This window comes from Fundulus heteroclitus, chromosome 22, assembly GCF_011125445.2.
Source record: "Fundulus heteroclitus isolate FHET01 chromosome 22, MU-UCD_Fhet_4.1, whole genome shotgun sequence".
Lineage (NCBI taxonomy): Eukaryota > Metazoa > Chordata > Actinopteri > Cyprinodontiformes > Fundulidae > Fundulus > Fundulus heteroclitus.
In genome coordinates, this window is record NC_046382.1 from 35,006,744 (window position 1) to 35,033,151 (window position 26,408).

General features: G+C 39.6%; 1 protein-coding gene across 11 annotated transcripts in view; it reads right to left on the reverse strand.

The window, feature by feature from the left end:
- Positions 1 to 26,408, reverse strand: part of kcnq5a (potassium voltage-gated channel, KQT-like subfamily, member 5a) — a 147,152-nt gene that overhangs the window by 25,062 nt on the left and 95,682 nt on the right. For 5 of the 11 annotated variants that reach the window (XM_036126612.1, XM_036126620.1, XM_036126615.1 and 2 more), the window contains exons 2-9: positions 25,869 to 25,959; positions 21,445 to 21,571; positions 20,883 to 21,058; positions 17,443 to 17,568; positions 9,843 to 9,953; positions 9,598 to 9,693; positions 4,887 to 4,981; positions 3,103 to 3,129 (exon numbers count right to left, since the gene is read on the reverse strand). In XM_036126612.1, coding sequence (XP_035982505.1) covers positions 3,103 to 3,129; positions 4,887 to 4,981; positions 9,598 to 9,693; positions 9,843 to 9,953; positions 17,443 to 17,568; positions 20,883 to 21,058; positions 21,445 to 21,571; positions 25,869 to 25,959 — 849 coding nt within the window. Of the gene's footprint in view, positions 1 to 3,102; positions 3,130 to 4,886; positions 4,982 to 5,258; positions 5,348 to 9,597; positions 9,694 to 9,842; positions 9,954 to 17,442; positions 17,569 to 20,882; positions 21,059 to 21,444; positions 21,572 to 25,868; positions 25,960 to 26,408 lie in introns of all 11 variants that reach the window. The other 6 variants (XM_036126613.1, XM_036126616.1, XM_036126619.1 and 3 more) reach the window with 3 other exon arrangements.

Sequence of the window (26,408 nt, forward strand, 5' to 3'; positions counted from 1 at the left end):
AGGCTCTGTGTCTCGAACAAATTACACACCGTCGGTCTGTCAAACAAAAAAAAACTGAAAAACACGTAGCGTTCGTGTTCAGTTTAGCTGGTTTTGGATTAAATGGGACATGTTTGAGAGCTTTGTCTGCTTAGTTTGGTATGAACGCTGTTATTTGAACCCGTTGCCAAGCAAATAGCTAAAAACTGGCTGCTTTTGGCGAAACAAAGCAGCCTGTCAGCCACAGCTTTGAACATCTACAGATAGCATCCAGATTAAAAGTACCAGAGACAAGTTCATCTCATGAATTGTTTATTAGTCACTGTTTTTTTCCCCCCACATCATACGGTTTGAGTTAAACTTAAGTGCACCACCAAATGCAAACAAGCTCAACATACCCCACCTGTCTACCCTCATAAACCAGAGAGTAAACTCGGTTATCCTTCATCTCACGCCGCCAACCTACAGCTCACTTACACACAGCTTGATATCCGCTGCGGCACTTTGCGGCGCGCCGAACGTTTTTTACCACCGCTGGTGTTTATAAGTCTGCTAAACGAACATCACAGGCCGTTTACCGCGGCACCTACCGCCGCCGCGCTGCCGAGAGTCGACAGTCTGTAAAAAAAACTGCAATAACGGCAAGCCTTTACGCGTTCCCTCGGCAAAAAGGGCAGCGCGGAGAAAAGAGAATGGTGTCATAAAAGTCTGCGTAATTACGATTTAACAAGTGTAAATTGGACTTGGCTGCAGCAAAGTTTCTGTGAAAGGGAAACATAATTACACTAAGTCGTTGGAGCAGGAGGATTTCAGGGGAATAGCTGGTGTGGAAGCAACAAAGCCTAATTAAATCCTATTTTGTGGAAGAATGAGAAGCACATTTGTTTGCGTGTTTGGCGGGGAGCACAAACCGATTCTTTTTTTTTTTTTTTAAAACTCGTACGTGTGTGGCTGTCTCCAGCTCCAACGCATATGAAGCTGCTGGCTCAACATGAGGGCCCCAAATGTTGACAAAGAAGCGCTGCACCATAAAAACTATACTAGCATAATTAAACTCACAAATCTCTCTCCGTCTTTTCAGCTTCCCTTGTTCTGAAATCCCGCATCTCCGACTCCCTCCCTCCCTTTTTCAGCTTTAGTCGGTCTCCTCTAGACTTGTGTTTGATGAGTTATATAAATACCATCTCAATGGAAAAAGTGTGTAATGGTACAGACATGGTACAGACTTCTGTCTTTGAAGGCATGTGAGAAAGAATAGGCACACACACACACACACACACACACACATCCTTTCCTTAATGTACGTAGTGAGGACCGGACCTTGACTTCCATTCATCTTCAAGCCTTTCTATGGCCTAACCCTAACCTTTACCCGTTTTTACCTAACCCTTACCCTACCCCTAAACCTACTTGACACCCTAGTACTAAACCTAACCCCTAGTCCAGAAAAAAAGTGAGGACCTTTTTCCGGTCCTCACTTTACTACTAAAAGAGCAAAAAATGTTCTCGCTCAGCTGCAAGTACAAGAACACACACACACACACACACACACACACACACACACACACACACACACACACACACACAGCAAAGACCCATCAATTTATTACTGATGAAGGGTCAAGATGAAAAGGGGGATAGATGAAGAACAGGAGAGAAAGATCACAAAACTGAAAAAGATAAACCTCAGCATAAGCAACGCAGCACAGGATAGTAGCACCCTGTATCTTCTGCTTTAAAACACATGTTGTGGCACTTAAACGTACTCTTCCCCTGTTTTCTAGGTGCATGTTCTTCAACAATACCCGGTTCAGTATATTGCACCCGAGAGCAGGAAGGAGCCATCTTATTTAAGTGTGTAAATAGAAAAACAAGACCTAAGCACATTTATTGAAATAAATCACCCTTTTCACTGTGTGTGTTGTAACACTGCAGTGTATCTTCCCTCAGTTTTACAAACGTTTGGTTTGTTTACTGTTCTATCTAGAGATGCAGAGAAAAATGCTTAGCAACCATAACTGTCTGATTTTCACCTTGATCGGCTCTGATTGGCAACCGGCTGGTTGGAAACTTTCACATCCGACTGCTTTTCGATCAGCGAATGCCGCCCTACACTCACTCTGACAACAACACTCTTCAGTGTGGAAGTTGGTTACTGGCATGAGATTCAAATTGAGCTTGTAACATATCGGGAGATGCCATTTAGGCTGTGAGAGAGAAGTAGACTTTTAGCAAGTAACAGGAAGGCCTCGTGTAACAGAATTAGCTTACTCTGTTTTATCTTTCGGAGCATTTAACCTCTATGTATCATGGAACATGCCTGATTTGGAAATGTTGGCAGGAAATCCCAGAGTTAAAAAAAATATCCATATGCTGTTTTCATAATTCTAGCAGCACTAACTGCACTAATTGCTAATAAAAGAAGCTGAACACAGTTTAAGATGTCAATGTTGTAATAGCGACCTGTCCAGGGTGTACCCCGCCTCTTGCCCAGTGAACGCTGGAGATAGGCACCAGCACCCCTCGTGACCCCATGAGGGATTAAGCGGGTCCGAAAATGGATGGATGGGTGGATGGTAAAATGTTTTAAAGTGATGAATCTCTCACAGACGTGACATGATGTCGACTTGGCTTGGCGGCTTACAGCAGGAAGGCCAGGATGAAATATTTGAAATGCTGTTCTTGTATTTTGGATTACAGTTCCTAAAGGAAAATCAAAATCAGCCAAAAATATAGACCGGCAGAAATCAGACGTCAACCACCAAGTTCTGATCAGTGCATCTGGAGTAATATTTTTTTTTTTTTTCTTTGTTTATTTGGTTGACAGTCTTTCTCTGAAATGAAAATGACACAATCATAAAACTAGATATTGCTTAATTCTTTGTGAGTCAATTAAAAAATATCCGACGGGAATTGTCAGCTGTTCATGTAAACGAATAACTAATTGTGAGTCTTCACAAAAATTTTAAAAACATGAGATAATTAAGTCAATAAATGTGCAAAGAGTCCCAAAAACACAGATGAAACAACGCCCAAAACGATGACATCAGCACACATCTGGGTTATACTGCATGTTCAGTGTCTGGAAAGTCTTTACAGGTGTGAGCTGAGAGTGATACAAACCTGTAGGTAGTCTCGCCCTGCTCTTTCCTTCAGTTAGTGGGATAAAAAGGAGGAGGAGACAAAGGGAGAGAAATCAATATTCAAGCAGAATAAAACTATACAGACGTCTCCATTAAGGGTTAGGGAAGGCATCCAGCCAAAACAACTTTACAGCCAGCTCTCATCAAAGCGCATGCAGGCTGTAGCCATGCACAGTAACGCTCCGCATCAGAACACAGAAAGACATGAAACTATGAAAGGATTCAGTATATGGGCTTCTTTATGTGTGTGTCGTCTGCTGCTTTGTAGGAGACGGACATAAACAAAAGTTTGTGAAATTTGGATAATTACACAACTGACCTCGTTGAGCATATGACTTAATTGACCGACAGTTAAAGTTTGATTAGCTATGAGCAACAGCTTTAACTTCATACACGGGCAACTTTTGCACATTTTGTCTTGTTAGAACCATAAATCCCGTTTTTTATTAGGATTTTCAGACTAGGGTCTCTGATGTGCCCAATTCAAAGTGCTGCAAAACTGTAAAGCTGACAGAATGCAATTCTTCGTAATATTGTGGGAATAAAAATCTGAAAAGCGTGGCATGTATTCAATACTTTGTAGGGCAACCATTTGCTGTGTTCTGGAGTTTAGTTTAGCTTTGAGCTAGATGCTAACACATGTTTCGATCTAAACTGCTCAGTTATTGCACTTGCCTGTATGCCTAAAGTTGTTCTCCTTCAGGAAGGTGATCCTCTGCATCATTCCACTTGTTCACAGCCTCTGACAGGTTTTCTACCAGGATTGGCCGCTATTAGCTACATTCTCCCTATCTTCCCATCAATTTTGACTACAGTCCCTGTTCCTGCTAAAAATAAGGCTCCTTATTTCTTGCCACTCTACCATAAAGCCCAGATTCATGGAGTGCATCACCAATAGTTGCCCTGTCAACAGATTGCCCCACCCGAGCTGGAGATCTCATGCAGCTTCTCCAAAGTTACGTGGGGCCTCTTGGTTGCTTCTCTGAGCCACAATCTTATTGCCTGACCTTTCCGTTTATGCGAGACTTACAGTGTTGTCATTGTTTCCCATCGTTTTAGATGATGGATAGAACAGAACCCTTGGGGTGTTGTTGTTTAGCCCCTGGTTTAAACTTCTTCACAACTTTCTCCCTGAGCTTTCTGCCGTGTCCCTTGGTCTCCATGATGTTGTTTTTTCACCAGTGTTTCATACCAAAACTTTGAGGCCTGAAGAGATGTCAAATTTAAAAAGGATGAATAAAACTGCAGGCCACACCTTTCAGATTTTAGGCTTTAAAACAAATGAGAAACCTTGCTTCATTATCCTTGGACTTTAATGTAATCCCTGTAAAATACACTGACGTTTGAAAGGATGTAATCGCAACAGATTAATACTTTATATGGGCACTGTACACACTGAAAGGGTACATTTTGAATCGATTAGTCTGCTCATTTAAACAAATTTTCTGGGGGGATACTTGATGTGCATGACGACCTAATTGTGTGCGCATTTTCATTGTTAAACATTTAAAATATGTGTTCAGCGTTATTAACTGAAACCCTGAAAACCTTGGGCCATTGATCAGCCTCTGAGTTAAAAGAATGTCTCAAGTTACATGTAAAAACAGCAACACAAGAATGGTTAGAACGTTTTACAATAAGCAGTCAGTCGAGCGCAGAAACAACATCAGCAGGGACAGACAGACTTTAGTTGAGGAGCAGGAAAGGATGAAAAGGGGCGAAACAGCAGCAGCCATGTTTGTAAGTCTGTGAGTTGTTACCTACTTGGCGGGGCTGCAGGTATGCAACGCCTTCAAATGAGGCTTCCAGGTAGCAATAGAAACCGAGTTCTCATCAGCAGCATAACTACGCCAGACACACTACGTGCAAAGTTGAAAGGATAAATGATGATAAAAGAAACAATTAATGGAATTCGGGAAGGAAAATAAAAATGGGGAAGGGGAGGGGGGGTGTTGGATAGTATAAAAGTTGGGCACAACATGAGAGAATAAGGTTGAGGGAGAACAAAAAGAAAAAAGAAAATCTTTGTTAGTTTTTTTTTTTTTTTTGGTAGTGCTGATGCAGTGTTGTTGGGTGGGGGTGGTGTTGGAGGGTGAGTGGGACGGTGATGGTGGTGCTGGTGGAGGGGATACATGCCTGAAGGGGGGGAGTGCGCTGTGGTAGTGATGCCAAGTGGCTCTGAGGTAGGGACGAGCGCCGTCGGTGGAGTACAGACGCCAAGCCGCCTGGGTGGGTGGAGGGAGTAGAGATGGACAGGATGCACACATTCATGTGTAACACGCAGACAAACACCACACACAAGGGCAAAAACACAAACACAGTGAGGAAAAGGAACGGAAACGAACGGAAACATTTGACACCCAGGAATGTAACCTGCTGGCAGCAAACCGGAGGTCCTGAATCTTCAGTAGGTCTTCTAAATAAGGAGCTTCGCAGATTTGACCAGCCAAAGAGGAAGTGATTTACTTGCTTCTCTTTCTGCTTTTTTTTGCCATGTCAAACACCCAGAGTTCATGATCAAACTAATTTGAAGCCAATCGGTGTACTTTTTTAAAAAGAAAACGTGGAATAAGTTTGCTTTATTGAAAAAAGTTGGATGCAATAAATGTTTAAAAAAATCAAACAACTCTGTTTGACTACAACATAGGATGTAGTTTTTTTGTCAATATTTGTAGATTTCTGTCTACTTCACACCTAAACAATCCAATCCGTTTGTTAGAAAAACCTGAAAAACATTAAACAGCAAACTGATGATGGGCCAATCGATTGGCCTCAATCATTTCGGATCGTCAAATAGTGAAAAACCCAATTTTTTTCTATTGTTTCTCCAACTTTCTTTTGATCTATAAACTCTGAATAAGAGGAAGTTCTCTGACAACCTTGTTTTGAGTTTAAGAACAGTCACATGTAGGACAAGAAAAAAAATGCTTTGCTGCGTCCCTAAATGTGGCATTTCAATAAGTTTCTGTTGTATACAAAACTACAAGCCCAATCAACTTGCTGCAAACTGTGTATTATTTTACAATTATATTTAATTTAATTATCAAATCTCACAAAATTTACTCAACGGCAGTTTTAATGTCTGAGTTTTTAATGTCCATCAAACAGAGATTTAAAGTTTTTATGAAAATTTGTCATATAGAAATGCATTTAAGTCAAATCCAGTTTTCTTTAAGAACTTAAATCAGTGGTCCGATATTTGTGGTCACTCTCTCTGTGTTCGAAAGCTGGATTTTCTGAGTCCCCAGTTGGAAAAAAACAAAAAGCCGGAGGCCGGCAAGCAACCCTGGGTTCTGTAACCATTATGACTGTGGACACAGAATACAGAGAAATTTGCTCATGTAGACCGTTTATTGTCACTTTCAATGGTCTACCAGTCACACATATAGTGCCCTAAAATATCTACTCGCGAATGTGTTCCTCTCAAAAATGTTGAAAAATATGTTGTCAAACAGCATATTTCATTGTTTTCTGACTTACAACCTGAACACTCAACTCAGTGTTACACAATTCCTGTCTTGTTTCTGAGAGAGTAGTCAATGGAAAATAGGCTTTTACTTTTACATTTTGGAAGATCAGCACGATTATCATCAGTAAGTACAAACAGCTGTCTCTGTGTTTAGTCCACAGAGAATACACTCTCGCCTTTCCATAAGATTCCCAAAAGGCTGCCAACATTTCCAAATCCAGCATGTTCCACGATATACAAAGGTTTAAAGATTAAAACGTAGCAGCTTTTCTGTGTTACACACAGCCTTCTTGGTATCTGCTGAAGTCTGCATTCACGTCAATTTGCTTGTCCATCAACGTAACAAAACGTTCTCCAAGGTCTGTGCAGAGAGCTCCTATCTGGGTACAAAATGAACTAAACTTCATGAAGGGCAGAGGAAATAAATGAACAGCATTGGACAAAGACTGGCTTACTGTTCTATTAGCCAAATCCCTAACCTCTCTCTGTGGAAAATACTGTTATTCATTTTCAAACAGCTCACTTTTACTGAAAAGCACAAACTTGGGGTCTACTTCCCACTGTAGCAACTTCCACACCAAAGAGTTCTGTTTTTTTTTTTTTTTACCAATATCCATTACTGCATGGGGTGTTCACTGACAGAAAAAGGATTGGATATTTAGGTTTCAAGCTAAAAGATGATGTGATTTCTACCATTTGGCAAATTCTTGGTGCGTACGTGCTCATGGCTCATAAGTTGTCAAAATCTGCCGGTCCAAAAAAAAAAAATCAGTATCTTTCTAACAACAACACAGCAACTCCAAGACTGCCACTAACACCACCTGCATTCCTTATTAGGACCGCTTCCTTCAAGCGTTAACCAGGACGTCCTTGAAGAAGAAATATTGTATCCCGATAAGATCTTGCTGACAATATCACGTCTTTATGAAACATTACTTGTAGATGCAATACTTAACGTGTGTTCTCAACAGGCCCAAATTAGAATAAAACGCTTATTTAAAACTAGCTTGTTTTAGAGAAATTAACATAATCCAGCACAAGGTTTGCACTTTTTTCAAAATTCACATTTTGAGGTAACATTTTACTCAAAGATGACTTAACCTCCTTATTGATGCCAGGTAAGATCACAAGACTTGTGTCAAAACTGCAAAACTCAAACAACGTGACGACATGTTTGAAATTAACACTGGCCCCCAACCAAAAATGGAGCAATTTCGGCCAATTTTGTTTTATTTGGAGTTGAATTTTTAGGTCTGAGACCCCATTTTAAAAAGTGAAGACATAGTGTGGCAGCAGGTCCTTTCCAATGGATTGACTGCTGTGACTTGAGACCAGTGGTAATTTCCTGCCCTGCATGCAGACAACAACACAAAGAACCAACAGTTATTTAAAGCAGGGAGAGATGTGTGAAATGGTGGAGTGCACGGACAAACAATCATAATGGAATCCACATGTTCAAGACAACAAAACAGCTTCTGCGTTTCCTTCTCAGGTTACCTGTTGAAAAAAATATTAAACACTTAGCAGACATATGTGACCAAAAAGAGTGAGACAGCACTAATAGAAGAGAAACAGCTAACCAGTCTGGACCAAAAAAATTAATATTTTTTTTATTCTACTTCGCTATTTATTCTTGTTGGCAATTCTGATAAACATCGGTAAAAAGTCTGAACAAAACGTCATGATTCCTTTCAACAGCATCAGTTAATTATTTGGTTTAAATTCACCCTTTAAGTACATTTATTCATTTGGGAAAAATCCCATCGTGAAGGAAATGAAAGTAAGTTCTGCTGCTGGGAAAGGGAAAATTGCAAAGTCTTAACAGCAGGGATGCTAATAAGAGTCGCACCAGTAGATTTGTTACAAACAGAAATTACATTTTTCCCCCACCAAATAATTGTACCCAAATTAAACACTGGATTTAAAAAAAATGTTCAGGGTGAGATTACCCTGCTTTAGTAAAAGATGCCTTTATGTTAAGGAACTTTAGACATTTTGTCCAGCTTTCACAGCAAATGCAATTAAAAGTAAGTAAATTGTTCTTGAAATGGGAATATTTGTCTTTGATTTGAGCAGGCAAGTTAAATGGTCTGCCAATAGAATAAGTTTTTTGCACTTAAAATAGGAACAACTCATTTCCATGATCTTGTTTCAAGTGCAGTATATCTAATTATCTTATTCTAGGGGTCAAAATACTAATTCCATTGCAGATAATCTTATTTACCTGCTCAAATCAACGACAAATAAACTAATTTCAGGAAAATTTGACTAACTTTTAGTTCCATTTTTGCAGTCTTGCAAACTAGGTGTATATCATCAGAATTTTGAAAATGCTGATTATAGTGAACTACATAATTGTCGGTCCTGATACAGATTCTGGGAACAAAACAGCTTAGCCGTACAGATTTCCGGTTGCTTTACGAAATGGAGCATTTTAAAAAGTGAGGCCAAGGTTTTTCATAAAGACAGAAAGTTTGACAGAACACATACAGACACATTGTGTCAGAGACACATTTTTAAAAAACAAGACCACATGCAAGGAAAAAGCAGAAAGTCACACAGTTGCTGCTTTATGTTGACACTCCACGGCAGGTATTTATTTTTCATTAAAAAGCAATGCATCTAGTCTTGTCTATGACAATGAGTGATGGTATGAAGACCTGGGTAATGATCACCGTGGATCACTCATAAATCCCTGCAGTGTGTATCCCTGAAGAAGGCCAGAGACATATACACGCTCATTGGAGGTAAGCTCTTAATTAGATGCCTTTACATTTACCTGCAGTGGATGCACTCACGCTGATATTGAAACAAACAAACAAAAAAAACAAGACAGAGAATAGCCATCGAAGAAGAAACAGACATGGACATCACAGGTGAAATTTTCCAGATCAAGAGAAAGAAAGACATCCATATTTATGTCAGTCCTCGTAGGCTGCAGGTTCTGCAGGTAAAGGAAGAGTCCAGCAGGTAAGAAACATCTTTGTTTATTATGTGTGTTCATACCTGTATGAGGCTGGCAGCTGGATTCCTTCTTTTTTCAAAGTGCTTCTGGCGATGCTGCTCCTGCACCTTCAGAGCGAAACCTGACCCCAGGATGCCCTACAAGCCCAAAATCCATACCCCAACAACAGCAAAATTTGACAAATTATTGAACAAAAAATTCTGATAAGGATTCTCATTGTGAAAGATTTTGAAAGCATAGATGCAATAAGACATTAAACCATACTGTTGGTATGTGTTTTACTCACAGCAGGCAGGGCAAAGAAGGAGATCCCTAGCAGAGCAAAGCCTGCTGACAGTAACCTCCCTGTCCACGTCTGCGGAGTCTTGTCACCATAGCCAATGGTTGTTAAGGTGATCTAAAGGGGCAAAGTTTCATAGTCAGACACATGTATGCTCTGACAAACTATTATGCCGTGAATAATGTGCACATTTCAAATTTGGGAAACTTAACTCACATTGGAGAGGAACGCCTTTCTGACATGACATCTCTAAGATTTACCTTTGCCATAGTTTTATTAGGACATAATGCCAATAGTAACAGGGTTGCCATGACGCAGTACATCAAAAATACTGCAGATCATAGGCTAAAGCAAAATATAGACAAGTAACATTTGCATAACGTAAAACTTATTTAGTTAATAGCACAACCTTACAATTTACTCTGGTACTTGCATAGGACGTACTACCAACCATGGAATATTTACGAGGTACCTTATGAGTTGTGTTTTATGGACCTAGTGACCTTTATTGACAATAACCAGATAAGAAATAGGCAGAGAGATAAGGCTAGGAAGACATACAGCAAAGACCCGAAGGAATCTGTAATTAAACCCAGGATGGCTTCGTTGAGGACTATAGCCTGTGTATATGGGCCGCCCACACTACTGCTACACCACGCAATGCCCTAACAGGCAGAACCTTTAATAGAGTAACATTATCAGGATATCCTAACTCAACAAGAGGCTCTTATTAGAGCTACTGCAGAGCAACAACAGCAGTATATTTAAAATAATATTATATTATTTGTTGTGCACATTTTCTACTGCAGAACCTACGTGGAGGAACCTAGCAGACCAACGGAGAAGTGCTAGGCTATCTAGGCAGACTGGTTCTACCTTGCAGTGTGAATGGAAAGTGTTTTTTAATTCAGACGTATGGTACAAATGTCTCTGCCTTGCCAGGTTCTGCCTTTAGGTACAGCATGCAGCATGGTGACTCTTGGGCATAAGTCTTAAATGCAGCCTAGTCTTCTATAAGGAACGCCCTCATCCACACACCAGCACACTCTGCACTACATGTCTTTAGTTTGACAATTAAACGCATGTAGACAGGAGACAGCAGTACTTTTCCTCTACTGCCCTTTAGTACAGTTTCTTTACTTTTCTTGATTTTTGGAGGCTCTAAATGGAAACCTTCAAAAACACCAAAAGAACCATCAACTAAAACTAACCATTATCATTCCTTGCCATCCAAACTGTCAGCTTTGCCCATTTTCTGATATAACCCAAACAATTTATCACCAAATCACCACCTAATTGGCTACCGGACTAACCTTAGGATTTGATTACCCCAAGGGGCACCTGCTGGCAAGGGCTTCTGGGAATAAACGGCCAAAACGCTTGCAGACCTAGCGGTCACCACTGATGGTTAGTCCCGAAATTCGGTCTTACCTCCAGCTAAGAGGTAGTACAGGAAAAGTAATACTGTCTCCTGTTCTAACCACACATAAAACCTAGGAAGCTAAAAGATGCTCAACTTACAAAATATTGCCCCAAATTAGAAGATTGTCCTCATCCAATCACTCAAATTACAGAAAATCTAATAACATTCTCGATAGGTAACCTCAGATTGAAGGAACAGTACAAACTCACACAAGCGTTCTACAACACACATTAAAGAAAGCAAATTGGACAAGTGTAGGGAACAACTACAAGAGCCCCCAGAGTCCCAAATGCGCCCTGCACATAACATTCTAGCAGAGATAGGGGAAGAGAAACAAAGACAAGGGTCCCCAGAGGCCCATCTACAAACCGCGCTTTCACAATACACACAAACACACCAGAAAAACTCCATCCTAAAATCTAACCATTCAGAATGATAATCGTATTGTCTGTTGAATCGAGACCTCATCCTGACTCTAGACCCTTGTGTCACCCCCGAAACAACGCTGCTCACACAGCTCACAGGCTTAAGAGACATGATTAGGGAGGGGGACTGAATCCAAACAAAATCTCATTCCAATTTGTGGCTTTAATTACTAATACTAGGTTTATTCTTACCCAAAATATGTAATCTCTAACCCAAAACCTAACCTCCTAGAAGAGAAATTAGATTATTTCTCAGAAGTTAACTTGCTCCAACTCTCTGAATGCTCCACGCAGGCAGAGAAACAAAGAAAGGTCAGCACTTCTCAGATTGCTCACAGGCTAAATAGACACACTTAGAAAGCTGAGGGTGTGGGATTAAATCCCAACAACTCACCTTTTCTCAAAATCCTCTTTTCCCCACATATTTGACTTAATCATAACTTTATGAACACCCTTTGGCTCACAGCCTTAGGGACACCCTACAACCCCCTAGCCATCTCAGACTCCACTGTACCACTCACCCTGCTCTCCAAACCCCTTCCTCCTCCTGCTGCCCCTTCCTCTTCTTCCATATCAAGTACAGCACATGACAGGCAAACGAAAAATACTGATTGGTTCCTACCTAAACAGCATTTCTGCACCAACAAACACATGCTGGCCATGTTCCAAATCAGCACTACCCAAATCCCAGAGGTTGTCTCCTCGGTGTCTTAGAACATGCGCCTGGCCTACACACAAGACGGAGATTCGCCCTGATGCCGAGCGTGTTTGCCCTCCTCTGGCCTCCACTCCAATCTCCGCGGAGCTATCAAGCAGCAGATGGAGCCCACTGAGGATATCTCACGCAATTTCAAATGGCTGTTTACTCAGCAAGAGACACACATTATGCCTAGAGATTTCTAACACTTGTCGTCTATTTTGGGGGCACAGCTTTCCACACCTTACTGTATTTATGCTCATTACTTAGTTGATCTAAATTGGGGTTTGCTAAGAATCTAAGCCTTTTTCATTTGTTACTATGATGCTCACAGTGAGGAAGACTCCGGCTCTCTGTCTGTCTGTGACACGGCATCTACTCTGCCTGCTGCGCCCGGTTATACACAGACGGCTCTCGGTGGGCTCTGGGTCAGTTCGTTCCTCATTTGCAACCCCCATACATACCCACCATTAAGCATTTCAGCTCTTCCTGCTTCCAGGTCCTAAATCAAACAAACTATTTCTAAACTACTAAATCACATCAGTTTGTTTTAGTTGTAGTAACATATTTGAATGGGTTGTGGAGATACATAGTTAGAAAATGCTGAACTATGACATGAAATTACTATAATTGGTTAATACTTACTGAAAGGTTAGTGTAGCACAACCTGTTGATTTATTTTACTTTGGATCCTTGATTGTGCTTGTTGACTGTTTAAAAATGTCATATTACGATCCCTAATAAAACAAAGATAACTCAGAGGTTGCGTGTTCTCCCTGTGCATGTGTGGATTTCCAGATACGCCAGCTTGGTCCTACAGTCCAAAAACATAACATGTTTTCTGGTATCAGTGTGTGTGTCTACACGGTCGTGTTCAGTGTTGTATAGTAACAAAGTATAAATACTTCACTACTGTACTTAAGTATATTTTGGAGTACTTTATACTTTCCTCGAGTATAATTTTTTTTGATAACTTTCACTTTTACTTCACTATATTTTCGAACTTAATTGCATACTTTTACTCCAATACATTTTCAATGTTTGGTTTAGTTACTCGTTAAAAAAAAAAAAAAAAAGAGAGAGAGAGAGAGAGAATTTGTATAGCACTGACCTTACTTAAAGAAGAAAAACTGAAAGCTTACAAAAAGGTTGTATTTTCTGTCTAAACTTGGTCTAAATGTCTTAAAAAATGTCATATTACGATCCCTAATAAAACAAAGATAACTCAGAGGTTGCGTGTTCTCCCTGTGCATGTGTGGATTTCCAGATACGCCAGCTTGGTCCTACAGTCCAAAAACATAACATGTTTTCTGGTATCAGTGTGTGTGTCTACACGGTTGTGTTGTCCTGTGTCTCTAGGTTTCCCTGTGATGGTACGGCAGTCTGTCTTGCCTAATGAGATAGGCACCAGGCCATGGAAATGATTCTGAGTAGCAAGCCTTTTTAAGAGGCATGGGTATTGTGGGAACAAATACTTTTGTTTTCTATAATTTTTTTTGTATATGAGATTTATTTAGTCAGTTTTTATTGAGGTCTCACACTGGGATTCTGTATTTCTTTAATGACTCAGATCAGAACATAAAACCATGGTAGGGACATCCCTTAAACTTATAAATACTACTAGGTCAGATCACCTAGAAATTATAAATAAAAATAAAAAGAAACTCTTACTGATGAGTACAAGAAAAAAAATCTTAAAATCAGGAAATAGTAACAGCAAACAAAATGTTTTTTATTTATTTATTTATTTTTTTTGCTTCTTTTGTGTGGTAAGAACAGTAAAATGGATGTATTGCCATTTTAAAACGTAGAAGGTAAAATAAAACTCCCAGAAATCTTTAGAACTGTTTTCTCTGACCACACCTTAGCTGTTGGAAAATCAATAAAGTTGTTGGTGATCCTTTAATCGAATGCCTTTTCTAACCCATCTCTTGGAAGCATTTAAAAACCTTGATCTATTATATGGCATGGCGGATCTGAATGTCTTTTAAAGCATGTTTCTACACCATTTAGACACACATTTCAAATGAAGCAGAATAGAGGATGAAAGATAAACCAATGTGAAGGACAGACATTATCAATGTGTCAGTCTTCTGTACACCGAAGATATAAAGCAGCTCCCGGATCTGCATGCCCGGCAGTGCCGGCTCACAGTTTTCTCTTTGACAGCTTTTGTGTTTACTCCTACACCTTTGAAGCTTTATGAGCCCAGACTCCAGCTCTGCACATTTTTCATACGACAAATTTCAGTCTCCAGGAGAAAGCGCGAGCCTCCAAGGTGTCACGGCACAGGAACACACAACGTCTGAGTGTCGATCCCAGAAGCCTTCCAGGCCGGCTTCACCTGGCAGCAGGACAAAATTGAATTTATCGATTGGTCCATTTCTTGTCTGTGTCTTGTCTGCTTCCTCATTTTCAGGGAAGGATACAGGAGGAAACAGTGCGGCGCAGCCAGCCGGGCGGAACGTTGGTTTGTGGATTGCTGGTGTTATAAGGGTCACAGTGGAAGTGAAGATGGAAATTTATCTCTGTTGTTAAAGAAATGCAGCCTGACTCCTACGGTATTTTTCAACAGTTTCCTGTTTCCTCTGAAATTAAAGGGACCAGGCGGTCAGACAAATAGATAGCAATTTTCAAAGTTGTGACTGCTCATACAGTTGAAACCATAAGTTTACATACACTGTAAAAAAAAAAAACCCAAACAAATCAGATTAAACATTCCCTGTTTTAGGTCATTTAGGATTAATAAAATGATTTGGATTTGCTAAATGCCAGAATAACAAGAAAGAGATTCTTTTAGACTTATTTTTCCCTTTGTGACGGCCATTTTAAAACATTCTCTGTGTTCCTCTTAAGCCAGTCATTAGGTTATTGTCCAATAGGAAGATCCATCTGTGCCCAGGCCTGATGTCCTGATGTGTAGCTTCAGCATTTCCATAAATCCCTTCCCTCATCATGCCATCTAATTTGGGAAAATGCATGAGTCCCACTGGCAGCAAAACACCACACAGCATGATGCTGCCACCATCGTGCGTTCAGTTTCTGGGAAATCATCAAATGTCAAAGCGGGTACAAGACGTCCGCCTGGCAGGCACAAACTGTTGCACGGTTAGTACAAAACATCCCACCCAGAGGAGTCTGTTTCACACTCCCCCAAATGAGAACTTTTTGCAATAAAATATGTTGCCTGCCGCATTATCAAAGTGCCATAGAAAAACACACATCACTCATTGGCTGACATTTTCCTTCAGCAAGCTGTCCGGTATGTTAAGATTGTCAGTAGAGCATGGTGTGCTTCTAGGCAGTTAGTATGAAAACCTGGTGATCAGAACTTCTTGTTGTTGTGTTGAGTTTTGGACCCGGCACAGAATCCTCCAGGGCAGAGATCACACCATGATGTCTTTCCTTGAGTCATAAATACAAGTTTAATCATCTTTTCAACAATAAAAAATGATGGATTTTATTAATTTTTCCATGATGTCACACAACGACTCAGCACGTCTGAGGCGTTGCCTTAAAATCCCTCCACAGGCGTGCCCCCATTCCACATCAAATACTGTAAATGAACCGATCAGGAACTAATAAAGCATTGAAATCATCATCTCGGCTTTCCCAAATTGTTCAAAGGCGCAGTAATCTTAGTGTAATTAAACTTCTGACTTTTTTCTTTTTTAAAAGGCAATAAACCTATCTCGGAAAAGTCTCTCTCTTTATTTTGGACATTTAGTAAGCAGAAATATCTTGGTAATCCTAACAGGCCTAAAATAAGTTTAACTGGATTTAATGTCTGATAGTGAGGGAAAAAAAGCCTACAAGCCTTTGTTATACATCAGGTGGGGTTTTAGCTGTAGGTTTGTGGCACAGGAGCTAGGAAATGGTCCTGTAAACAAGTGGGTTGCCTGTTCAAATTCCCGCTCTTGGGTAAGATGCACTCACTTTCCCTGCTGTTGGTGGTCAGAGGGCCCAGTGGTGCCGATGGTCTGGCTGCCTCACCTCTGTGAGTCTGCCTCAGGGCAGCTGTGGCCACAATGTAGCTTATCACCATTTCTAAAGTGGTATCTTCTTTTCCTTCACCGCCAGCCACAAAACTGATCTGCAGGTGCAGCGGTGAGGACCACCTGGTAGTAACTTCAGTCTAAAACAAATTCTGTCGTGATCCCCGTAGATGTATATGTAAACTATTTGAATGTGTGAGATATCCGTCCAATAGAGGAATGGCTGTGAGGACAGATCAAAAAAAAATTGGAAGCTGTAACTTCTCAGCAATCTAGAAAATCGCTCCGATCTTCATCCGCAACCCTATGTTTCCCTTCTTCCAGACGCAGCTGAGAGCTGTCGCCGCAGTCTGATCTGTCCCAAGATTTATTTCTCCTTTTGTAAATAAACCCTTTAAACACGTTGCTGTCTTGCGTCCTGGTCTGATTCTGCACGCGGGTCGGCAATTAAAACAAAAACACGACATGTCCAAATTATAACTTCCACTGACAGAGATACACAACATGCTTTAACAAACTCAGAACCTGCTGAGTTTGTTAAAGCCATTAGAGCAGAGGACAAAGAGATGAGAGGGGTCTGTCTGGAAGAGACAGCAGATAGGAGAGCCAACCCAAGGTAGGCTACACCTGCGGCTTGAGGCGTTCATCAGGTGACATATCCGGGTTATTTTTATATATATATCAAGGGGGTGGAATGGCTCCCTGCCCAGAGCGCAAGGACAGAATGAAGCTGCATATTTCCCTCTGACTGCTTGTACAGTACTGAGCACTTTACTGCAGCGCATTAATAAATTCATCAGCGGCCAAACCGTCTTCCCCACTAGTGCAGGGAAAATGAGGAGAAAATAAATAAAAACTATTTTATCTAATTTAAATATTAGTTTGAGGTGTTTCGCCAAAACGTCTGAAACAAAAATATTTTTGACCAGGATATGATGGCTGGGGGACCCAGTTCTAGGCCCTCCTTCACCAAGGGCCCGGGACAACTGGCCTGGTGGACGCCTCTGTCAACGGCTTCGAGCAGGCTACACTGAGTTTTGTGTGCGTGTGTGATGTGTGTCCTTACCGTGCCCCACCACAGAGCATCAGCGTATGTGTCAAACTCCTTGTTGAACTCTTTCTCCACCAGATAGACCAAGAAAGAGGAGAAGATAAGCACCAGGAAACCAATATACCAAGCAGTCACCAGCTCCTGCAAGCAGAAATTGTAATAATCAGGCGCTATTCAGTTTAAAGGAGAAGGATTTCATTTTAAATTATTTACCAAGACCTTCAATTTTGTGCTTTAATAGAAAAGTGGCAAACAGTCCCTGAAGGATTTTTTTCTTGTTTGCTAATGGATCATATATTTGATATAGTTTTTTCCCCCTACAATAAAATCTTGAAATCATGAAGAAAAAAGAGAATAAAAACACAAATTGACATCCTATGTTGGAACCTAATAATAAGAATTGTAAAATACAAGAGAACATAAAAGAAAAGAAACAAAAAAAAACATAAAAATATTCAATCTTAACAATATTATTCATCTTTTTTATATTGGACAGCATTTATGGCATGGGCATATTGAAGTAAAGTAGTAATATTGATATGCAACCCATAAGTATGCTATTTAACTATTCTTGTTAATTTTTCTTTATCAAGTTTTTGCCAGGTTACGACTACAAACTTCAGTGTAATTTATTAGAACTTCATGTAATAGACCAGACCATTCAGTAGTAAGGCAAAAGATGAAAAACATGCTGTGCATTTGCACTAAATCCTGATGGAGCTCTAAGAGTGATCATGTTAGCTACTAGTAGCGATAGCTGTAATAAAGTGTTTTTGGTGTGTAATAAGCTGTATTTTTAAAGTAACTGGTTTGAGGTTTGACACATTTTTCTATTTTTTGTCTGTTACAGTAATCACAAATCTACATGACTACTTGTAGCACTGTTTAGGGTCTAACCTTAATAAAACGAAGCTTAACCTGTGACTCCAGTTTCCCCATAAGTGCATAGACACTTATGGGGAAACTGGAGTCAGTGAAATATTTTCCATCGGGTACCAACAGATGAGGAATGGAGACAAATGTGGCTGAAGAAATAAAATTGGAAGTGGAAGCATCCACAAAACACCCAACAACTGTGCTCTTTAATTTTTAAACTGAAACCCAAAAAATTACCCAATTTGTACTTGAACCAACCGCAAGAGAATACAAATGAATACAATTTTATTAATATAGCACCAATTCACAACACATGTCATTTCAAGGCACTTTACAAAGTCAAATTCAATCATATCACCCAGATTGGTCAAAAAATTTCCTTTCTAAGGAAACCCAGCAGATTGCATCGAGTCTCTCCAAGCAGCATTTACTCCTCCTGAAAGAGCGTAGAGCCACAATGGACAGTCGTCTGCATTGTCGATGGCTTTGCAGCAATCCGTCATACTGAGCATGCATGAAGCGACAGTGGAGAGGAAAACTCCCCTTTAACAAGGAGGAAAAACCTCCAGCAGAACCAGAACCAGGCTCAGTGTGAACGGCCATCTGCCTCGACCAACTGGGGGTTAGAGAAGACAGAGCAGAGACAAAAGAAGCACAGAAGCACACTTTGGTTCAAGAATACTTTCTACATTATATGGTAATAGTGGATGATCTGCCTCTCCTGGATGATGTCACAGCTAACAGAACGCCAGACCAGGTGTACCTACTATGAACAGAAAAAAGACAGAGAGAACAAAAAGTTAAAAGCTGAAATAACAACAATGCAAACTGGAGAACAGTAGGAGAACTCAGCAGAGTGAGAAAAAAATACCCTGATGTTCTCCAGCGGCCTAAGCCTATAGCAGCATAACTATAGAGATAGCTCAGGGTAACATGAGCCACTCTATCTAGAAGCTTTGTCAAAAAGGAAAGTTTTAAGCCTAGTCTTAAAAGTAGACAGGGTGTCTGCCTCACGGACCAAAACTGGGAGTTGGTTCCACAGGAGAGGAGCCTGATAGCTAAAGGATCTGCCTCCCATTCTACTTTTAGAGACTCTAGGAACCACCAGCAGACCTGCAGTCTGAGAGCAAAGTGCTCTGTTAGGAACATACGGGGTAATCAGAGCTCTGATATATGATTCACAATAATCATATATCTGAATCAGAAAAACAGTGCTGCTGAGAGCACATCAGATAGGACTCTAGATTTTAGAAATAATGAGTAATGTGGTCATGTCCCTTTATGACTTTGTAATAATAAATCAGTGCCATCCTGTTTTTCTGTTCCTGACCATATTGTCAACCTACAACAGACGATTACCATTGAAAAATAGTCAAATATACAACATTATACAACTCCTCCGCAAGTTTACTTTTGTCTTTATGACAGTGTTTGTCCAGTAAACAAACCTTTGAGGCCTTCACAAAACAGGATTTATAATAAATGTCGCTAATCGGGTGAGTTCTGAAGGCACTTGATTGCGTTTCATTTAATTTGGGGTTATCTGAATACTGATTCACGCAACATTTATTTGAAAATGGATCATTCTCCTTCCACCTCACTATCATGCAATACTTAGTTTTGGTCTATCAAGGTGGTTGTATACCTGAAAAAAATATTAAAAAAAGCTAAAGGGTCTGGATACATTTGTAAGCCACTATAGAAACTCAAGTCATAAAGGGATTTTCCCTAAATCACTTTTACTTGCATACTTATCCGATGTTAGTCTATTTTGACTTCATGCTCCATATCTTTTCACGTTAATAAAATTGATCTATCATGTACTTTAAAAAGATTACACTTGCAGACATACAGTGCTGGCACTTAAGAGAAGAATGTAAACACTTCCTCCATGTGTAGCGCTACTTCAGTTCAATTCAATTCAGTTTATTTATGTAGCGCCTACACACAACATCTCGTCTCAAGGCCCTGTGCAAAAAAACGAGTCAATTCAGTCTAATCCCACAGACAGATTCCAAGTTAATTACATAATTCCAATTGACCTTAGTTATAAAACAATGAGGCCAAGTTCAGTTTATTATTTAAACTGGGTAGTTAGAAAATTTCCTATCTAAAGAAACCCAGCAGATTGCATCGAGTCATTGACTTGCTGCATTCACTCCTCCTGGATCAGCACTTAACGAGAGTGGACAGTCGCTTGCATTTTGTCGTTGACTTTGCAGCAATCCCTCAACATTCAGATTACATCAACAATAAATGAACTTTTCATATATTTATTTTATTTTAATATATATTGTTATACTATTAAATGATCCAAAGTTCTTCCTTTTTGTGAACTGTCACTAATCCTTAAAATGAAATAAATGAACGAGACATAAATGAGCGAGACATTTCAAAAGCCAAAAGCTGACTGACTACAAAAACCTGCATTAAGGAAAACAGCAGAAATCACTACTTAGTGGTGGTCATTCTCAGTAACTCAGTAGGTTTCACTTCAACACTGATGTGGAACAAGTCAACACATCCCTAACTGGAAATGTCAGGTGGAAAAAAAAGTTACAGGAACATAAATGGCCTACCTTGCTATGTGCATAAACTACAGATCCCAGCAGTTTCCAGGTCCCTCCCCTGCGGTCCATGCGTACCATACGCAGGATCTGAAGGAAGCGAAGGCTACGCAGCGCAGAGGTGGCAAAGACGTTGCCCTGGCTACCAGCTGAAACCACAGCAACCGAGGTGATAAGTACGATGATGTCTGGGGAGTAAAGCGGTGAAAATGAAAGGTCATGGGTAGCACAACATAAGCAACAGGAACTGCGGTTGACTCACCTGGTTTCTATATCCAACCAGGCAGTCATCCATCTCCTTTAAAAAAAAGCTATTGATTCACGACAGGTTGTTTTTTTTTTCTCTTTCTATTTTTCTCTGTTGAAGAGTTTACAACGTAAGCCTACTCTTATTACTGGTTCGTATGGCACAGATAAAATTGAAAATAAAGCATGGCCTACACTGTTTAACAATCTTCTTTTGTGCAATTTTGGGAGCATTTGATCTGAATTCTGATAAATGCAGTGCAACACATAAAGATTTTAAAGTTGCGTCTTCGGTATTTTTCATGTTTATCGCCTTACTCATACCCACCTATGACACAGAAGGGTTTCCTGGCAAAGCGGAGCCGTCCCTGCCAGCCCCGGTATCGACAGCAGCAGCCAGCGCTCCATATCCTGATGATGTACTCGAGGCCAAATACCACAATCATCACAAACTCCTTCAGGACACACATACACAAGGGTATCATTTAAAATGCTGCCAATGCACAGCATCAGAAACAGTCACAGCAAGGCATCAACAGAGAAAGGAGAAATGAAGCTTTAAATAAGCTAATCGCTAAACAAATATGTATAGTATTTTTAGTACTTTCTAGCAGGGAATCTAATTAAAAGCAACAGTAATGGCCGCAGTCCTGTTAGATCTGTCAGAACGAAGGTCCTCGATTACGCCCCATTGCTTGGAGTAGGTGTGACGGGAAGAATTTTATGTCCAAACAAGAAAGAGCAAAAAATCACCTTTGAAGTGGTTCCTAGATTATGTGAAAATGAAAGATTTTTCAAAGCTTCATAAAGGGGAAATTATGGAGTAATTTCTGTTATTGGTGTGAAACTGTGGAATGAACTGAATGACGATTTAAAGTTATGTCCTTTCTTGATGAATTTTAAAAGGGCTTTAAAATGTAAAATGATAAAATCCTATGTTATGTAGTGTTGAATATTTATATGTGTACTGTAAAGAACCTGGTAGGTTGTAAAGGTTTGTAAGTATAAATCAGGGTAGGCAATAATAAGCTTTGCTTCAGCCTATTCCTTTTTTTTTTTGGTAAATTGTGGGTTTGTTTGTTTAACGTTGTTTTTTTTTTACTGTTTCCTGTGTTTAATGTTGGATAATTTACTAAAAAAATAAATAAAGTGAAAAGTTCTTCATTTTAAATTAAAAACTGTGAAAAGCTGTAACCCGAAATTAGGTAACAGCACGGCTGTTAGCTTCTTAGCTAATAGTTAGCTAACAGCATTTTAGCGGGCTGCAATTATCACACTAGTATAGTTTTAAACTAAACTATAGTTATTATTTTTCTCCTAAATTCCTATACAACAAAACGTCTGTTTTGATATGTAAGCAGTAAGCACTGTTTTAAGCCCCAGGAAGATTTTGCGCTTATGATTTAAATATTCCAAAAATCCTTTAATTTTAAACTTAAAAACATTACCTTGGTACGTTTTAAAAGTTTTGCTTAAGCTCTTTCAATTTAACACATTTGTTTGCCTGTGAAAATGGCACTACCACACCTGATTTTAGCTTATACCTCTCCAAAACCTATAAAAGCAATAATTGAGGTTTTGTATTAAAGTTTACTTTAAACACAGATAAAATGCAGGGGATGAGTATGGTAATTAATTAGCATTAAAATCTAAACCTGATCATTCTTAGCTTGAGCGTGCTGCTTATGTTGAAACAATCAATCACAGTAATTGTTGAATTCAAATTTGATGGACAAAAGGATATATCAATTAGTTTATGTATTCAGTTTCCCTGCTACAGATTTTTTTCTTTGTTTGGGAGATGGATTATCCCTGTAATCACACATGAGCTCAAGGTAAACTAATTTGGATGCATGTAATATTGATTTTACCAGTAGTGGAGTTTCATCAAGGCTCATTACAGGCCTGGGTGTGCAAAATCAGCATTCCATTGCAACCATGAGCATCATTAACAAACACACTAACCCAGGCAATTGCAGCACTGTTTCTTTGAGTATTCACACTCACATCAATGTAATTTCTTGTAACTACTGTGGATATTAAATATGCCATCATTTTCTAATGTAAAAAATGTGACCAATGAAATCCTCTCAGGTCCTTTCCCACTTCTATTGTAACCTGCAACTGGAAAATCGCTGATGAAACACAAACTAAAGTCTTCTTTTTGATGTAAAATAAAAACCTTAGTATTTCATCTGCTAACAGTGGACTTCTGGATAGCAGTCAATCAGCATGATTCATCTTGACTTGGGAATATTTGCCGACTGTTCTTTTCTCCTAATTTGTCAGATTGCATCTCCTCATGGAACACCAAAGTGTTCAAAATGAAATAAATAAATAACACATTATGAAATAATGATCTACTTGAATAGAGACGTCAGTCGTTTCAGAAAATTACAAGAGGAGGGGGGGCAACTGTAATATGTGGGAGCGAGCCAGCCACATGAACGCCATGATTTGTTTGTTATCAAGAGCGCTCCGAGACTTTGCGATCGGGCCGGACCAGTGGGCGAGACAGAGGCCCGGGCCATCAGGAAAACTCCCCTGTGCTCCTGATGGCTGGCAACTGTATACAGTTATTATTTTTTCCCTTTACTTATTTATTATGGTTCACAATCTTTTTTTAATGTAGTTTTATCATCTCTTTCAATTTATTCTCATTCATTAAACAGCCAAATGTTTATTTTTATGTTGATATAGAAATATACCACTAAACAAAATTATAAGTACAATTATTTGTGCAATCTATTAGTAAAACCATTTCCAACTTAAGCATTAACATTCTGAGCAAAGTTTAAAAGAATTTGTTTGTAGAGAATAATAACAATGAACAAACTGAACAGTTTGACATCTGAATTATTTCTCATTGTGGAAAGCTAGCGGGAGTTGAAATGGAAATGTGCCGTGAGAAAGATGTTCTCGTTCGGCATGGAGAGCCTATGCCGCCAGGTCAGCTGGACGGCAACAAGGCGAGCTGGATGCTGCGGTTCCAGCATGTCCGAGCATTTTTTAAATTAACCGATATGTCAACACACCAAGCAGATATTTCTTGATAACATAGCTAACTTATCACCTGAAACCTGTATTAAAGTTAATTTTACATCACGGAAATAAAAAGTGTCATTATGAAATAAAAAGGCCATTGGGGAAAACACCATTATGAAATAAAAGAGGACTTTAAAAAAACTGAAATAAAAACTGATAGAATTAAATAATAATGCCTCAATAATAATTTATTTAATTGTGAAAAATATTAATGTGAAATAAATGTTTTATTGTTTTACAAATGTTTAAAGAGGAATAAAAAATATTTCATAATAATGAGATGGTAATTTTATAAGCATTCAGTTATTTCACTATTTCATCGTCACTTTGAATATTTATATCTTATTTATTCAAGTAGACAATTATTTCATAGTGTTTTATTTATTTATCTCAGTTTGAACACTTTGGTGTTCCATATCGCGCCCTATTCATGTCACCCTGCAGACTTTCATCATTCCCCAGTTTTTAGCAGAAACCTTAAAGCTTTGTGGCTTTTGCTTTTATATGCGACAAAAGGGCAAAGCACATTGGCAGCACTGGACACACGTCAAAAATTATTATTATTTCTTATCAAAACCCACTCCGATGGTATCTGGCTAATGTTAGCTGTGAGAGGGTGTGGCGCCCACCGATGGTTTTCTAACCTGCTCAGTTCAGAAGTAGTGATACTTCTGATAAACCTGACCCTGGCTACAGTCCAGTAACTGGTTCTGTCTGGACACACTTCAGCATTAAGTGTCTAATGTGTGTTAAAGGAGCCGGTCGGCGTGCGCTTATTCACCTGCCACCTGATGTGCATCCCCCTTAAGAAAATGTACGGAAAAGCCTACTAAAGCAGCTGAACTTTATCTGGGGTTGCTCAGAGGCACTTTGAATAATGGCAGCTATGCACTGACCTCTGTTTAACATAAGTTTGAATGTACTGGCTCATTTTGATCATAGCCTATTTCCTAATCATAAGACTTGTGCAACCACAGCATGTTAGTGCTATACGTTCTATTTCTGTCATGAAACTGTCCAGGGTGTGGCCCGCCTCTTGCCCAATGATGCCTGGAGATGGGCACCAGCCCACCCCCTAGCGACCCAGCCAGGGTAAGCAGGTATAGACTACTGATGGACAGATGGATGTTTTATGTGCTGACTAAATGATTGGTTTGTTTCTCTCCATGGAGTTGCCCAGGTTACAGGTCAAATTAAAGATAGAAAAACTTCAAAAATTAAAAAAATATTTACATATTTTTACAATTATACTTGACATTGCAACAGGGGTGTGTAGATTTTGTTATATCCTCTACATACTTCATTCAAACCTCTATGACAAATTACAGCCTGAACTGTGAAATCAAGTAATACTTAAAAAAAAAGAAGGCGAGGACTAAGTATTTTTTACTTTACAAAAATATCTGCACCCTATGGGGTCTAAATCCTGAATTTCTTCTTTAAACAATAAAGGCCCTGAAAATATGAACGCACTGGACACCCTTAGTCAGGAAGCAGCATATTTCATTCTGAGAGGAATCGGCAAGCACATGAATCTTTTAGCTTCTACCTTGGACAAACATTCATTACTAATAATCCCCCTGTAATGATACCTTATATATTATGAAGCGGGGCTGCGCCCTCTGGGTAGCACATGTTGATTTAATGAACCAATCTGTGTGGAAATGTGTGTTTATTCATCGGTGTGGGTTTGCTTGTGTGTCCTACCAGAATGAGCAGGCAGTGCGAGGAGAACTCCTGGTGAGCAGGGATGGTGGAATACACGGAGAGAACCAGACAGCCAAACACCAGGATAAAACTGTGGAAACAACACACACACATCAGACGTGAATAATATTAAACATCTAGTCCCCGAAGAACATTTTTAGCCTCATTAGCTATGGCATTGCACTCATCTGCAGGGATAAATATAGAAACGTGTCTACATTCGCAGACAACACTGGGAACAGTTTAAGCTGTTTCGAGGCATTATTGTCAATCAAGGCACAAGTTAAGAGCTCTCAGCCTCACTAATCCTCCTTTTATTGTCGTTACCGGAGTGATTCTGCTTATTCACACACTGCTCGGATGGAGTAAAAGGAAACTAATTCTTGACTTATTGACTGCAACGTGAGCTGACTACGCAGTCGACACAGGTCTGCAGGATCTAATTGCGGTGCACACTGGAGACATAGCATGCTGTTATGGCTAGTTACCCGCTAAAGAGGGAGAATTGGTGCGAAACAAACTGTGACGAATAATGTTGGG